The following is a 15,618-nucleotide window of genomic DNA, read 5'->3' on the forward strand; positions in this document are numbered from 1 at the left end:
ATAAATAAGTTTTCACTTTTAAAAACACAAATATTAAGAAAAGTATTAAATGTACAAAAATTGCAAAGACTTGATATATTTAAAAGTAATGTCATAACAGACTATACAGTGTTAAGTACAAAATATTTAGGGACTAAGGCTCCGACTACGTAAGAGCCATGCCCAACTTAAATACTTGGCCACACCAATAATCACAAAACTTGAAGTATCAGATTTCAGTATTCTGCTAGCAATAGATGCTGTTCTAACTCCAAGTTTGCGACAGACAGGGCGTAATCACAACCTTTTTGGGCGAATATACTCCGGGCAGACGTAGAGGAAATGATCTAGAGTTTCTGTCATATCCTCACAATGGGGACATTTGTCATTACCCGGGGTAGACCAACTTTTAGTGAAGGAACGTAGTGGTAAGGTGCCTAATCTAAATTGATGGTAGAGCTTCCTGTCCTGCAGTTTTGTGATTATATCCCAATAATCCTCAAGGTAGGGGTCGTCTTTATTGGTCAAGTATAGTAAGGTCAGAGGACCTCCGGTCATAGAGGCAAAGCGCTTGTCTTTGACCCACTGCCAGTATCTGTCCCTAAAGATCTTTTTCTGAGGAAAAACAGCCATCTCGGGATTAGACCACAACTCACCCATTCCCATATCGGTCAGGATAGGTTTAATTTCGAACAACCAACCGATTCTGTGGGAACCCCCAAGGTTTTTAACTTCAATCAAAGCGTTAGCGTAAGAGGACAGCTCAGGTGTTGTCCACAGACGTCGCCAAAAAGCCAGTGGCCTAAACCGCACCATGTCCTCAATAGGGTGACATCCCAAATCAAATAGAAGGGGTATGCGTGGGGAAGATTGTGGTAACCCTATTGTAGACCTGAGAATTTTTTTTTGAGCCACTCTCAGGGGGTTCAAATTCCCAAACCCCCACAGTTCAGCACCATACATGACCGCTGGTAGGATTTTGGACCCATAGATTTTAATCAGGGGAGCCATAGGTTTGGTTAGCGAAAGCCTATGTTCCCTAAGTAATGCTCCACCCAGTTGGATATGTTTAAGGGTATAGTGGTCAATCTGGGGCTTCCAGCTAAGATTGTCAGAAAAGGTGACCCCCAAGTAGGTAAAAGTAGAAGTCTGTTCCAATGTTGCTCCTCCCATTTCGACCCTGGCCCTAACCGGTCTGGCACCGCGTAAGACCATAAATTTGGTCTTCCCCACATTGACCTCAAGCTCATGTTCGCGGAAGAACAACTCGAAGCGGGTCAGTGCTAGCTGGAGCCCCTGACGCGTTTTTGAAATTAGGAGGGTATCGTCCGCGAACATGAGCAGGGGGATCTTCATGCCAGCCAATGTGGGCGCATCAGTCGGAAAATCTGAGAAATAGTCAATTACCCCATTAATAAACATGCAAAAGAGGGTAGGGGCCAAGACACAGCCTTGTCTTACCCCCTTGGACACCTCAAATCTAGACAAAACCTCCCCTGGTTTCCCCAGCGGACCTGGGCATAAGTGGAATCATGCAATCTAATCAACAGCCTCAGTAAACCAGTTGGCATGGACAAGGCCCGGAGAACTTCCCAGAGTTTGAATCTTGGGACAGAGTCAAATGCAGACTTAAGGTCCACAAAGGCGGCATAAAGCATGCCACCCCCAAGAAATACTTCCTTCCAGAATAATAAGGTAAACCTAAAAGCCTGGTCAATGGTTCCAACATGTGAACGAAAGCCCGCCTGTAGTGGGCTTAAAATATTAATCTCAGAAATCCAATTCTGGATGCGACCCAGTAAGAGGCGAGCAATAATTTTTTGGGCAGCATCTATGAGGCTGATTGGGCGGTAATTGGCCGGGGCAGAGCGATCACCTTTCTTGTAGATCGGCAATATCTCCGCCCCAAACCAAGTATCCGGAATCAGCGCACTGCCAGCCAGGGCGTTAGCAAGAATGGTCAGATAGGGAGTCCAGAGGTCCAGGTCCTGCTTAAAAAGATCAGCAGGAATGCAATCGGGACCCGGGGATTTACCACTTGGAAGAGACTTCAGGATTGCCTTCACCTCACTTGGGGCAAACCGTAGCTCTTCCATATCAGCATCAAAACGCAAACTTCTGTCTGGACTCTCACCAGACTTGAACTGACTTTCAAAAAAGGAAACCCACTGGGCAGGTTCGACATGATTTAGCGGAATCATATCCTGTGGGTTCTTGCCCCATTTAAGAAGGGACCAAAATTGGAACATACTCCTACCTTCACAAGCCTCGTATAACTCCTTCCATCGATTTTCGTCCCAGTTCTTCTTGGCTTTTATTTGGGCAAGTTTATACGCGGATCTACAGCTCCTAATGCTTTCAGGTATCCTGGATTTAATAGCTAGTGAAAGGGCTTTACGAGAATCTTTACAGCTTATATCAAACCAAGAGCTATCTCCCAAGGATTTATATTTGCTGTTAACAGGGATGCTCTTGACAAAAAAAGATTTAAGACCTGCAAATAAGTCTCTGTGAATATCCGGTATACTACACTTAACCCCGTCATCGGTCACACAACTAGTCAATTTATCCATAGCTATAGTAACCAAGTTCCTAATGGCTTCCTGTACAAAAGCATTAGAAGCAATCTTGGGCCAGCGAACCCTTCTCTGATCATTAGATACGATGGCATGCGCTTGCACAACACAACCATCATCAATTGGCGGGCAGTTAAAACTGCTATCTGATAGGAGCAGCGTCAGGGGATTGTGGTCACTTTCTATCCTGTCGGTCACCACCATATCGATAAAAGCCGGCCACAACTCACAATTGACCAAAATATATTCTATTCTACTACCATTCCTGCCATTGTTAAAGGTCAACATCCCAGACCTATCTGATGTCGTTCTGCCGTTGGCAGCCCGCAGACCTTTTTCAAGACAAAGGCCCTTCATATATAATGCTGCTTGGGTTCAATTCCTGATTGGGCTTAGTTCCAACTGTGGAATTCCCCACACAGAATCCTCAACCTCAGACAGTTTCCCGTCCTCATCACCCAGAGGCTCAAAACATGTGTTAAAATCACCGGCCACCACCCTATGGCCATCACTAGACACTGTGCAGAGTAGATGGTCTAAAAGATGGACTGTGGGGGAGCATTTACCACCCGGGAGACCTCTCACGTAGATGTTAATAATAAGAATGTTAAGGCTCCTTGTGGAAGTAATCCTGGTAACCAAAATATCAGGGTTATCAATCGGGACTTCCACAGCTGAGATGCCCTCACATTGGCAAATCCAAGTGGTCAAACCACCCACCGGTCTACCTCTGGGACCCTTAATAGCCGGTTTGAAAAAGTTCAAATACCCTGTACGAAGTAGGGGAACTAACAACCAGGTCTCCTGAAAGCACCAGATATCTGCCTGGTCGACAAAAACCAACCAATCAGGAACTGCAAGTCTAGATGATAGACCTGCTATGTTCCAGGAGGAGATGTTAACATTATAAGAATCACTTCTTTTGTGCACTATCTGGTTCACCACATTAGGGTGGGAAGTAGAGCAGACATTGGGTAGGCCGGATAAAGCTAAGGCTTCTCCTTGGACCAATGGAAGTGATTGGCCAGGAGGCGCCTGACTAGAGGGTTCAGTGACCCCTGTTGTCACAGACCCGGAAAGGACACTAACAACCCTCAGTCAGTCATTATCCTCCAAGGAGGAAAGGGCAGTGAAACGGTTATGTAACGGAATAGAGTTAAGAGGCTGCTGACCCTGCTGGGAAGCAAAGTATGAAGCACGAAACTGTCTAGTATGCGCATCCCTTGCTGGTCTATAGAAGTAACCAAGGGGCAGGATCATGATCTCGTTAGGATTAGGAGCAAGTTGGGAGGCCCTCTCCAAAAAATTTTCAACCAGTAGAGGGGTCCTAAAACTCAGAACCACACAGTCCCCTACCAGGGATTTGTGGGAGTGGCCAACCCATTTTACCCGCCTAACCATTTTGAATTCGTTAAACAACCTTTTACTTGCCCCTAGTTTATTCCCTAGGTAGTAGAGGGCTTTATTTTTAAGATTAGACCAATGCTCCCTTGTCTCTGCTGATAGTAATGGAACATTGGCTAAAATAACTGTATAGGGAGTTGCTTCCGGGGGGAGGTGTAGATTTATTAACACATCAGGATCCACAGATTCTTGTTCAGCAGGGCCTTGAGTAGAACCCCTTAACTGGTGATCGGTCAAAGGTCTATCAACAATAGTATGGGGGGCCATTGGCTGATTGGAATTAGCACTATTAACTACGTGGTCTGAAGGGTTAACAACTTGGGGTCTTAAAACAAGAGGACCTTCAGAAACCCCTCTGCTTGCGTTGCTGGCCACATCATTCGAACTAGGTTCAAGTGAGGTTACTGCAGGCGGGGTTTTACTTGCCAGAATTGTTTCAATACAATTTAGCCTTGAAACCACAGAATCTAGCTTGTCCAAAACAGGTTGGATAAGTGAGACTAGCTGTTCCTTAAGAAGTGTATTTAAAAGCTCGAAGCTCTGCTGGGTCATAGGTTGCAAAGGGGGGATACTAGCTAAGACAGAAGGAGTCCCACAAGAATTGGCTCCTCTAATACCAAGGGGTGCCTTAGCTACACTTGGCTTACTTGGGGCTCTACCTTTCCTTTTCTTGCAGGGCGGTTCACTAGTTTTAGGGTCAATAGCTCTTTGTTTGGCCCTAGTTGTTACCATAGCGGGACTGGGGAGGCTACTTACGAGTGGCAAGTGGTCAATAATCCCTGCCCTAGGTATTAGACATGCATTATCCTCCAGATTACAATTACCAGTCCCGGTATTCATAAGGGTGTCCTGTTCATCCACATGCTGTGCAGGAGGTAGCGCCGAGGCTGGTTCTAGGGATAATCTTCTCTCCACTGCTAGAATCTTATGGTTAATTACTGACTCAGCTCTAGTAAGAAAGTCATCAAGAGTCCCCACCAGCCTAGCCTCAGCTTTTCTCTTACTCATGATACTAGTAGCTTGATGCTTACTGCAATAAGCATACACAGAACCCAATGAGGGAACACCAAAGCAAAAGAACAGTGCCCACTTTTTATGACTTAACTACAAACAACCCAGCAACATAAACACAAAATGCCAATCAAGAACCAAGAGAATAGGCCCAGCCCGGCCTCACCCGGCCACTGACGGGCAAGGACGGGCCCACCCTTGGCCCGGGCTTCGCCCGGGCCCGGCCCCAGCGCGTCCCGCGCTGCGGGGCAGTAAAGCGGCTTAAATAACGCCCCGGCGCTGCCTGATGTCGTGTACGGCAGGCGCCGGGCACTGTGTGGGCTGGGGGATGTAGTTTGTCCAGGCCGTTCACCTCTCGGCAGCAGTGTCAACTGGGAAGGGCAGGGCAGGAGGAAAATACCCCCAACGCAGGCCGTTCCCCTCACGGCAGTCCCAGACAAAGGATAGTGGCAAAAAGTCCTTATAGTCGTTTTCAGCATAGGAAATCATGGAAATTGCAAAGTCAGCATGGTGTGAGCATCATTATAGCAATTCACATTTTATTTTTCTAAAACGTCACATAACCCTACCATCTTAGCACTACCCCACTACATGAACATTGATTCGCCTCTTCTGATCAGATGTTATCCAGAGTTGTCAGAACAAACTAGTTACATGAAAAACAGTAAACAGTTGTGAATGAATGCAATACAGTGTGCTAGCAGGAAGAGCCTTGAAAAATAGCAAAAAGCTTCCACCAGCGAATTCTTCAAGAACAATATGTCGTACAAATGAAACAATCCACATCTTGCTGCGTGCAGTGTCAAGTGAGAACTCTAACCACATAATAAACATCATAAATATGGCAGCCATTTTAACAAAGATGGAGTTGAGGCCTAACTGAGGCTTAGTTTAGTTTAAGCCAGAAAAGTATGTTAAAGCACATTTTAACGATGTTGTTTCAATTGCAATAGCTTTATGTTATTACACTCATGATGTCAAATGTGTAATGGCTAATATTAATGCACATATACAGTTTTAATTAGAAATATCGTCTCTCTCTCTCTCTCTCTCTGTGTGTATATATATATATATATATATATATATATATATATATTACCTACTGGCGGTCGCCAGTAGGTAGTTATAGTTAGGACCCCTTTTCCATAGGAAAACCTCAACATTCTATTTTGAATAACTTTGGCGCCGGTCGATGAATCCTCGCGAATTTCTCAAAATAGGTGGGGCGCTACGCTCCGCTCCTACCCTGAAAGTCTCGGGGGGATTCGTCAAGCGGGGGCTGAGATAAAAGGGGGGTCCCAAAACGCGTTTTTCCCATGCATTTTTCCATAGGACCTTTAGAACGAGCTACAGCCCGAACGGCTGAACAGAATTACTAGAAATTTGGCAGAGAGGTAGTCCCTAGGTCAAGGAAGTGCCTTTTGTAGGTTTGGTGTAAATCTGTTCAGTAGATTCTGAGAAAATAGCCTTTAAATCAATATATATATCTGAGCCCGCTTACGGTACGCTTACCGTACGCTTACCGTAAGCGTACGGTGGCGTGCGCGAGCGCGATTCTGATTGGCTCTTAGATCTTAGTAAACATTCGAATCGGCCGAAACCAGGAAGCGGCGGCCGCCATTTTGTCTCTCGCACTGAGTGTTGTTTATCAAACAAGATGGCCAAAAACATGTTACGGGGCTGTTTTGACAACTCCCTCCCACATAGTCATGTTGAGGGAGTCCCCAAACATCCCCCAAGAGCAAAAACGGTTTTATTTTTTTTTCGGCAATTTCGCCGAGTACGCTTACCGTACGCTTACCGTAAGCGTACGGTAAAAAAAAAACAAAAAAAAAACACTATCCACACTTACCCCACCCCCTGTGCTTTTGGTGGCCGTAGGCCACCAAATGTACAGGGCTTATTAATAGGGAAAAAAAACTAAATTTTGGCAACATGAAATTATAAAATCGAAATAAAAAAAACACTATCCACATTGACCCCACCCCCTGTGCTTTTGGTGGCCGAAGGCCACCAAATGTACAGGGCTTATTAAAGTTGATAAAAACCGTGCACGGAACGAACTGCGTTAAGTGGGCGCGCACGCCTCGAATGGCGTAAAGTAACTTAGCATTTAAAAAACCGTACAAATTCACTGAAAAAACCATAGGTTTCACACACGTTATAGTTAGGAATTAGCATTTAAAAAACCTTGCAAATTCACTGAAAAAACCATAGGTTTCACACGTTATAGTTAGCGGAAATTTTACTGATAAAAAACCAGTGAAATTGCCCCGTTATAGTTAGTGCTGGCAACTATAACTCACGCGACCGCAATCTTCTGCTGATGACATATGTGTCTTTATGAAAAAAAAATATTTGTAATATATGTATAGCTAAAAATGTATGGAAGAAGACATGGGCAAATAAGTGTCTAAATACAGTATTAGCATCAGCAGAAGATTGCGGTCGCGTGAGTTATAGTTGCCAGCACTAACTATAACGGGGCAATTTCACTGTTTTTTTATCAGTAAAATTTCCGCTAACTATAACATGTGTGAAACCTATGGTTTTTTCAGTGAATTTGCAAGGTTTTTTAAATGCTAATTCCTAACTATAACGTGTGTGAAACCTATGGTTTTTTCAGTGAATATATATATATATATATTCCGCAAACGTTACCTCAAAAGAGAGCCCACCACGGGAAGATAATGCTTTAAATGTTATTCAGGGCTGCAGCGCAGCTTCGTAGAAGTGACACAGCCATTCTTACATGCCAGCCGCATTTCGGGCTCCTGCCCTTAATCATTGGCTTGGATACTGGAGCTCAGGAAATTGATGGTGCACCTGGAATCGTCTTAAGTCACCCGCCTCAGTGGGCGCAGCCACTCCCACGGCCTCCTGGGACTTGTAGTGCACTCTGTATTACTCAAGTGAGCTTTCATGTCCTCCAGTTAATAAATATATAGGTTTTGCCACAGTGGGTTGCTTGACACTCCCCGTTCAAGTGCGCTGACACCTCATTGCCTCAAATATCTGCTCCCATCCTGAAACGATGACTGCCTCCTGGCGTCATCTTGTCTGCTGAAATCACAGGAAACTCTGGGTCAATCAAGGAGTTTGTATAACCCGGCTAATCACCCGTAAGGGTCTCAAGGCGCTGAGAGGGGCAGGGCCGCTGATCCGTCTGGGCGTGGAGGTCCAGTCGAAGAACTAGGTCTTTATCCTTGAGTTCCCAAGTTTTAGGTGGAGAACAGTTCCTTTATATGGAAAAATCTGCAATTTTTCAAATCTGCTCACCTCAAATTTCTGTTTTTCTAACAGAGTTTTTTAGGCATAGGATTCGGTGCAAATAAACATGGTTATTGGATCAGAAATCAACCCACCTGGTGGGTTATAATAAGTGTTCCCTTGAGATAACTGTTCCTTCCCACTCTAGACAAGTAATGTTAGACCCATTCCCACTTCGCAATAGATTTGCCTGTCTAAGCGTTGACAGGGAGAGCATCAGATAATTAAGGGGGAGTAGAAGGGGACCCAGGTAGATGCCCCTCCGCCTGGGGAGTTGTCTCCTGGAATGTTCATGGTTTAGGAAACTTGATTAGAACAGTTGATTTCACTAGAATTTAGAAAGAAAATGTGATAATGTGCTTACATGAGACCTAGATTGCGGGTGATCAAATTTACTTGAGTAGATTTAAGCAATTTGTAAAAAGGGACACAAAATCAGGACCTGGGCAGGTAAAAGGTGGGTTAATAACGTTGTTATCAACCAAATGCATTAGAGGACCAAGAGTAATACAAATAAGCAGCGAGTGGCTCCTGGCATGCTATCTCGATTTGTATGACATAGGCAAAAAACCTAAACGTTTATTAATTGTCAGCATCTATGTAAATCAGAATGAGACCCACTAGGAGATGTGGGAGGTCTTCCAGAGGGATCTGACGGCTTTGATGGAGGCCTCAGGATCCCCCTCCCCGATTCTTCTATTAGGGGGACTGCAATCATTTTTTAGCCCCAGCCCAGGTAGAGGTTGGGGGCTTTGCCATACTTGAAGGCTATGGAATCCCACATGCAACCTTCCCTCTATGTATTCAATCTAAGTGTGCTCTGCAATTTGTAAGATTCCTATCCGTGCTAGGTTTGTGTGCCTAAATGGGCAATTCAGGGAGGATATACCTGCGGCTCAAACATTTTTGCATGGGAAGCAAACCTGCCCAATAGACTACATGTTTATACAGGCGTGTTTATTCGACATTTGTACGAGCTTTCAGGTATTAAGAATAAAGGGTCCACTGGCACGTGAAAACAGCCCTACCTGCAGCTCCTTACTGAAGAGAATGTGCGATACTGATGGAAGTAGCCTACCCAAAGTGTTTATTCACAAGAATCGATGAAAGATATGTGACCCAACTGATGTAATTCCAAATGTCTAATGATTTGGACTTTGGGAGGACCTAGGGCCGAAAATCCTAGAATGGTACTCAGAAATCATTGAAGAGGCAGTAAAGTGGCTGACCCCTACAGTTAGGATATGTAACCAGGTGGCTTAAAGGGATATTCCTGGATGGCCCCTAAAACAACAGTGGTTTAATATAGAGTGGTGAAATGCCAGGAAGAAGTTGAAGAAAGCAGGGAGGATGAGGTGCTCTAAGGCGAACTCCAGTGGAATAGAGGGTTACATTAACATGAAGGAGTATGAGACCCTGATTAGGGCTAAAATGCAGACTTTTTACCAATCTAACTGGGACATTATGATTAGTCTCCTCCAGGATAAAAATATGATTACGCTCTGGAAGTTAGCCCAGAGGGGGTGTAGTAATTTGAATTCCCCCCTTAGGTGCACAGTCCCAGAAAACTGTTGGGTTATCTGCCTAAGTAACATCTATAAGGTGAGGAGGCCAACTGTGAGAGGAAACTGGCCCCAATGAGAAGAGGATTCATTGGACTCCTTTTCGGTACAGGCTACAACTAAACTGATATCTTCCCTAAACTTAGAAAAAGAGTCGGGCTGGATAACCTGCGTGCAGCTGTATTAAAGTCAAATTCTATGTGGTGGGCAGCCTTCTTCTCCAAAGTCTTTCTAGCAATAACAAAGTCTGGTGTATTCCCGCCGAGCTGGAAAGCTGCAATAATTAAACAAATACACAAAAAAGGGAGACAGATGTCCCAAGTAAATCTCACTTGATAACCCTTCTTGATGTGGGTACTAAATTGTACTCAAAGGTAATCCTCATTTCTCTTAAGAATTGGATTGACTGCAAAGATATGGTCTCTATGGAGCAAGACAGTTTCAAGCATGGGCATTCTACAGTCGATCATTGTTTCAGCTTGTGGGTCCTAGGGCAAAAGAAGATAAATCTGGGATTTTGATCTGTTGTTTTGTCGACTTTAGCTCGGCCTTCGACCTTGAACTATCCTGTGGGACAAGCTGCGGAAACTGAAAATACCCTCCAGCTCACTTGTAATCCTTTAGGAATTGCACTCACGGTACTGGGCTCCAGTAGAACTTGATTTAAATGGGGCCCTATCGAAAAGAATACCTTTAGAAACTGGGCTAAGGCAAGAATGTGTTTTGGCACCTACACTGTTTTCCCTTTTCCTTTCTTACCTCCGGGGCACACTTGTTTCTACCAACTCCTTTTCTCTGAAAATTGGGGGTAAGCACATTTCATACGTCCTTTATGCAGATCATCTGGATATTTTGGATTTGACCCCAGTAGGCTTACAGCGGAAATTGATTAGATTTAGTAGTTATTGCGAAAATAAACTTAAGTTAAATATGGAAAAACTAAAATAGTAGCCTTTGTGAAAACTTTGAAAGATTTTAAATGGTATCTGGGGAATAGGCGGGGGTGGTAACTTCGTATAGATACTTAGGCATGATGTTTACTAAGAAGTTGAACTGGACTTTGCACAAAGAGTCAGCGGAGACCCAGGTGGCGTCAACAATAGGAGGATTATTAAGATTTAAGAATAGCTTTGGAGGCCCCTCGTGGAGTCCCCACTTAACTGCTTACAATACTATAGTACCCGCTCAATTCCTATGTGGGGCCGAGTTACTGACCCTAAATGTGGAGGCAAACTGCGGGAAGTGCAAGGTCAAATATTTGAGGACATTTTAGGCCTTCCAAAAGGCACAATGGCCCCAGCAATAAGATTGGAAGGAGATCTTCAGGCCTGCCATTATTTGGCCTACAAATCAACCCTGCGATTTTGGGATAAACTTTGGTCCTCTGAGATTTTGAAGGTTTCAGCCATCTGTGCTAATGAAATTGTTAGGAGTGAACTAAAATGAGCAGGGCAAGCCAAAAATAGACTAGGGAAATCTCTGCAGCCCTACACATTGAGAAAGTTAAGCTGACTGAGGCTTTTCATTTTTTCAAAAGTGATTTAAAAGAGGCATGAAGAAGAGCATCTAGGATCCGGAATGTGGAGTATGTAAGGAGAAAGGCCTCAGCCAACTATACATTGGAATCCTGGGAAAATCAGGGGATGTTCCCGTACATATCCACACTCCCAGACGCGCAGCTTCAGCTGCTACTATTAAAATTCCGGCTGCACTGAATTTCCATTACCAGAGGCCTGAAACATCTGATGCACTTTTAGACACTGAGAATATCTGCAGGAGTGGGTTAAGGCTTCAAAATGTTAATGTCCATTTTTTACTAGATTGTGTTCACTTTTATAAGGCTTGCTGTTTGATTTTAAAACCTCTTTTTTTTTTTTTTATAAAATATAATATAAGACACTGGAATGAAGCACTTGCACTTTTGGTAAAAATGGAATTTTTAGATGTAGCATGTGTCCAAGCAAAATTTTAAAAATTAAGCTTGGGATAATATGGCAATGACTGCAATTTTAAGACATGATGGGAACTTGGTGACCTCTGTAAAGGCTGAGGGCATGGAGCATTATATAGTGTCTCAAGTGCTTGTAGGACTAATGTTTATGGCAGATTTTATGGTTTGTGGAATTGGATTGTTTTAGTTGGTGGGGGTTCGGGTCATTTTAATGTTTTTTCTATTATGTGTATTATTGTATTATGGTTTAAATACAAGTGTCTAAACATTAATAACATCTTGAATTGACATACCAGGTTGGCTTGGATGGAATTTTACCAATCCAACCTGTAATATTGTGCCTGGAGTAGTAAAAAGACGTTTTTCATTTTCAGCTTGGCATGGATGGCACTTACTAATCCTTTCCTTAAAGACTTTGCTGAAAAAAGGGTGAAATGCTTTGTCACTTTCTAGTTCAGCATTCATGGCACTGTGCTAATCCTGTGCTTAAAATCTCTTCTAGATAAAGACATTTGAGGTTAGCTGATTAATTGTATCGGTGGTGGAGTACAGTGTTGCATTACAAGGAACTCTGTCAACCCAGTGCTTAATTTTAGCCAGTGGTTGCCGACGGGGCTCACCGGCACTCATTTTTGGAGACCAGTACTATTTTTTCCTCATCAGACATTGATAAAGATCATAAAAGGAAAAATCACACAAAGAGGAAAGAAGGAGGAAGTGAAAGACTAAATAAAGTGTCACAAAGGGAGAACGCAGGGATAAGTAAGACAGATAAAACGTGGCAGGCAGTGTCGGATTGTGAATTAAAAAGGACTGAGGTGGATTCAAGACTACGCAGCTCTGGTATTCAATGCACCAACATTTAATAATACCATCCGCAAGCTTCTGAGCAGAGCGTTGGGCACCCACACTCTTACAAATTAAGCATTGTCACCACCTAAAACTTGGGAACTACCCAGGGTTCCATGCTATCTTGCCGGAAAGGGCATTGTTTTGAGATATATACATATATGTATGTGTGTGTGTGTGTATATATATATATTGCACAATCCTCACGATTTCCCCTTGTAGGTAGCCCCAACAGAAAAAAACTTTAAAAAATGGTCTGCAACAAACAGTTGAAAAAATATATAAAAAATAAATAATAAGCAATATGCTAAACAAAATATAGAGTGTGATCTGGATCTGTTTTAGTGGGATTTAATCCTATCTGAAAACATTTCTAGGCAGGTAGGACCTCTTTAATGATTGATAGCCCCAACAGTTTTATCCGCGCCCCCCTAGAAAGCAGTTCTCGAGTTGTCAGTGCTTTTCACTTGTCAGTACACGCGTCAAGCAGCCAAGTACAGAGCGCGCGCAGTGATTGAGTCCGCGACGAAGCGTGGTGCATGTGTCTGGGGGAGCGTGCATGCCTTTGTGGGTGCATTTTAGTGGATACACATTGTGCAATTGTCTTTCTTCCCGTTGGGCGCGGCTGTCCCTAATGCTGCCGCCGTTGTCGTTGCAGAGTATCTGACCGTCTTCTCCCAGATGATTGCGTTCCATGACCCGGAGCTGAGTAACCACCTCAATGAGATTGGCTTCATCCCCGACGTGAGTAGCGAAGCCACGCGCAGATGCGGCCTAATGGGACTGGCATAAGATGTGAGGAGGGGGGGGGGGGGGGGGCGCGTGACTGCTGCGTCGTTTTTCAAACCGTGCTTTTCGCAGCTGGAAACTAACGTGAGCGCTAAGGAGAACCGACAACTCTAGCTTTGATGAGAGGTTTCGCGCAGCATCTTTTTAATGTTTGTCAAAAGGAATGTTTTATTTATCTTGGCACATCGTGGAAGAGCGGGCGAAAGTAAACCAGTGTATTGTTGCTGATTATACTCGATGCATATACACAGGAGTTGAATTTTCACGTATATTGCGTCACATCTGTCCCATGTTACCTCTTCAACACGGCGCGCGATGCAGGTTATCATAGGAGTCGGGCTAGTGGACAGGCCACTGTGTTTTATGCTGAGCAGGGGCCCTCAGCACTGACTGGGGGGCTTTCCTGCACTTAGAGTGGAGCAGGACTGCAGGAGTACACTGTATTTGAATTCCAAATCTTAGTTGGCTGTAGAAAACAGATGGAATGATTATCGTGCGCTTGCTGCATGTATGTAAACTTGTGTGCTCGGCTCATGGACAGATATGTGCCGACAGGGCAGATGTTTGCAGCTTGTTTAAGGATACCATACTCTCGCCATCTAACATGGAAACAAACTTCCTGAGTTGTGTTTTTCGGCTGTTGCTTAGGTTCCTGCTGAGGCTCGGACTCCTGCACTTCTTATACCCTGGCGCTGCGTTTGCTTATTCGTGGGCACACACTGGCAGGCAGCCAGAGCTCTGGTATTCCAGAGTAGTGAGTCGCCCTTCTAGTGGAAGCGTTCAGCAATGTTACACATGGCGTTGAGCCACAGCAGCAAGAATGGGTAACACAAAGCGGATAAAGGAGCTAAAGAGACGGCCCTATTTATTTAAGTATTGATTTATCTTTCTATTCAGTGCTTGAAATGGAAATATAGAAGTATGGTTACTCCTTGTCCCAAAGTACCTCGTTGCTACTGAGAGGCGTCGGTACTCTCCCATTAGAACCATTGCAGCAGTACTGAGAGATGCAGGAACTATCCCTTTCAGTGTAAATAAGTAAAGCTACTGAGTACCTGCCCATATACAGCGCTGATTTTAATGACCTGAATACACACATCTGGTATCCGGTTACTTAGAATTCTGGAAAAATTAGGTATAAAGCTTCACTCGAACATTGATGCTTCTGTCTTTTCAGATACTCAATTTCTCAGGGAGGATATTAGTACATTTTGTGAGATTTAAAGTATATACTTATATGACTTTTCCACCTTAGCGGAGGTAACACCAGGTCTTTGAAATCACTTTAATTAAGATGTTAAAAAAAAAAAGTATAGTTCCACATCCATGTCCTTGGCCATATTAGCTGCACTTTTACAGTGAGCTGAAATATCTAGAATTTTCTGAGATGTATTTTTTAATTTTAGAATACATTGCCTTATCCTAGAATAAGGTTGTCATTCTGTAAGTGAAACTTTATTGTGCAGGTAATAAAAACCTTTGTTGTAGCCTATATCGTAAAGAACATGATTGAAATCCCGTTATTCACTTCTGTGATGTCACAACAGTGGCTAACAAACTGGTTAATCACTGTTGTGACAGGAGAAGAGGAAGTGTTCGCTTTCCCTTTGTTCTGCCACCTCATCCGGGTCTCTAGAGATGCATGCACAGTGGAGAGGAATGGCGATTCATGGTCTCACCTGCGTTATTTCTGCCTCGCCCAGGTCTCCACAGACCTGAGGAAGGTTGGAGTAAGTGGACAGTCCTGTGCCTCCTGCCTTCGACCCTGTAAGCACAAGTCTCTACAGATCCACACTATCAAGAAAAATCAACCCGTACTGACCATCACCACTCACAGAGCCTGGGAATGCTGTTGCTCCGTATAGTAACAAAGGGATACCTTTTGCTTTTATTTACTTGAGGAGCGGGTCTATTGTAGTAGCTGGTAATTGACCATAAGACGAAGAGCAGATGTTAACAAGGCTGATTTAGATTTCAGTTTGCTGAACTGGACTTTATATATTCCCCTCAAGTCCATAGTGACCCCTGGACATTCAAATGATTGTGCTACCTCAACTTTTTTACAGTATGCCATGTATAATTTGACATCCACCTACCAAGGACCATTATCTGTGTTCTGTTGCCGATTCCGATGGTTGTATCTATCAAGGGATTTCAATGAGTATTGCAGCTCAACTGGAGCTAAGCCGATTGTTATGATATTGCCTACATACTGCAGTTGTCAAAT

General features: G+C 43.8%; 1 protein-coding gene across 2 annotated transcripts in view; it reads left to right on the plus strand.

Moving 5' to 3' along the window:
- The window catches only part of TBCK (TBC1 domain containing kinase), a 1,508,203-nt gene that overhangs the window by 625,171 nt on the left and 867,414 nt on the right, over positions 1 to 15,618 (plus strand). For both annotated transcript variants that reach the window (XM_085641401.1, XM_085641402.1), the window contains exon 20: positions 13,261 to 13,346. In XM_085641401.1, coding sequence (XP_085497527.1) covers positions 13,261 to 13,346 — 86 coding nt within the window. The remainder of the gene's footprint in view (positions 1 to 13,260; positions 13,347 to 15,618) is intronic.

This window comes from Triturus cristatus, chromosome 2_2, assembly GCF_964204655.1.
Source record: "Triturus cristatus chromosome 2_2, aTriCri1.1, whole genome shotgun sequence".
NCBI classification, from domain to species: Eukaryota; Metazoa; Chordata; class Amphibia; order Caudata; family Salamandridae; genus Triturus; species Triturus cristatus.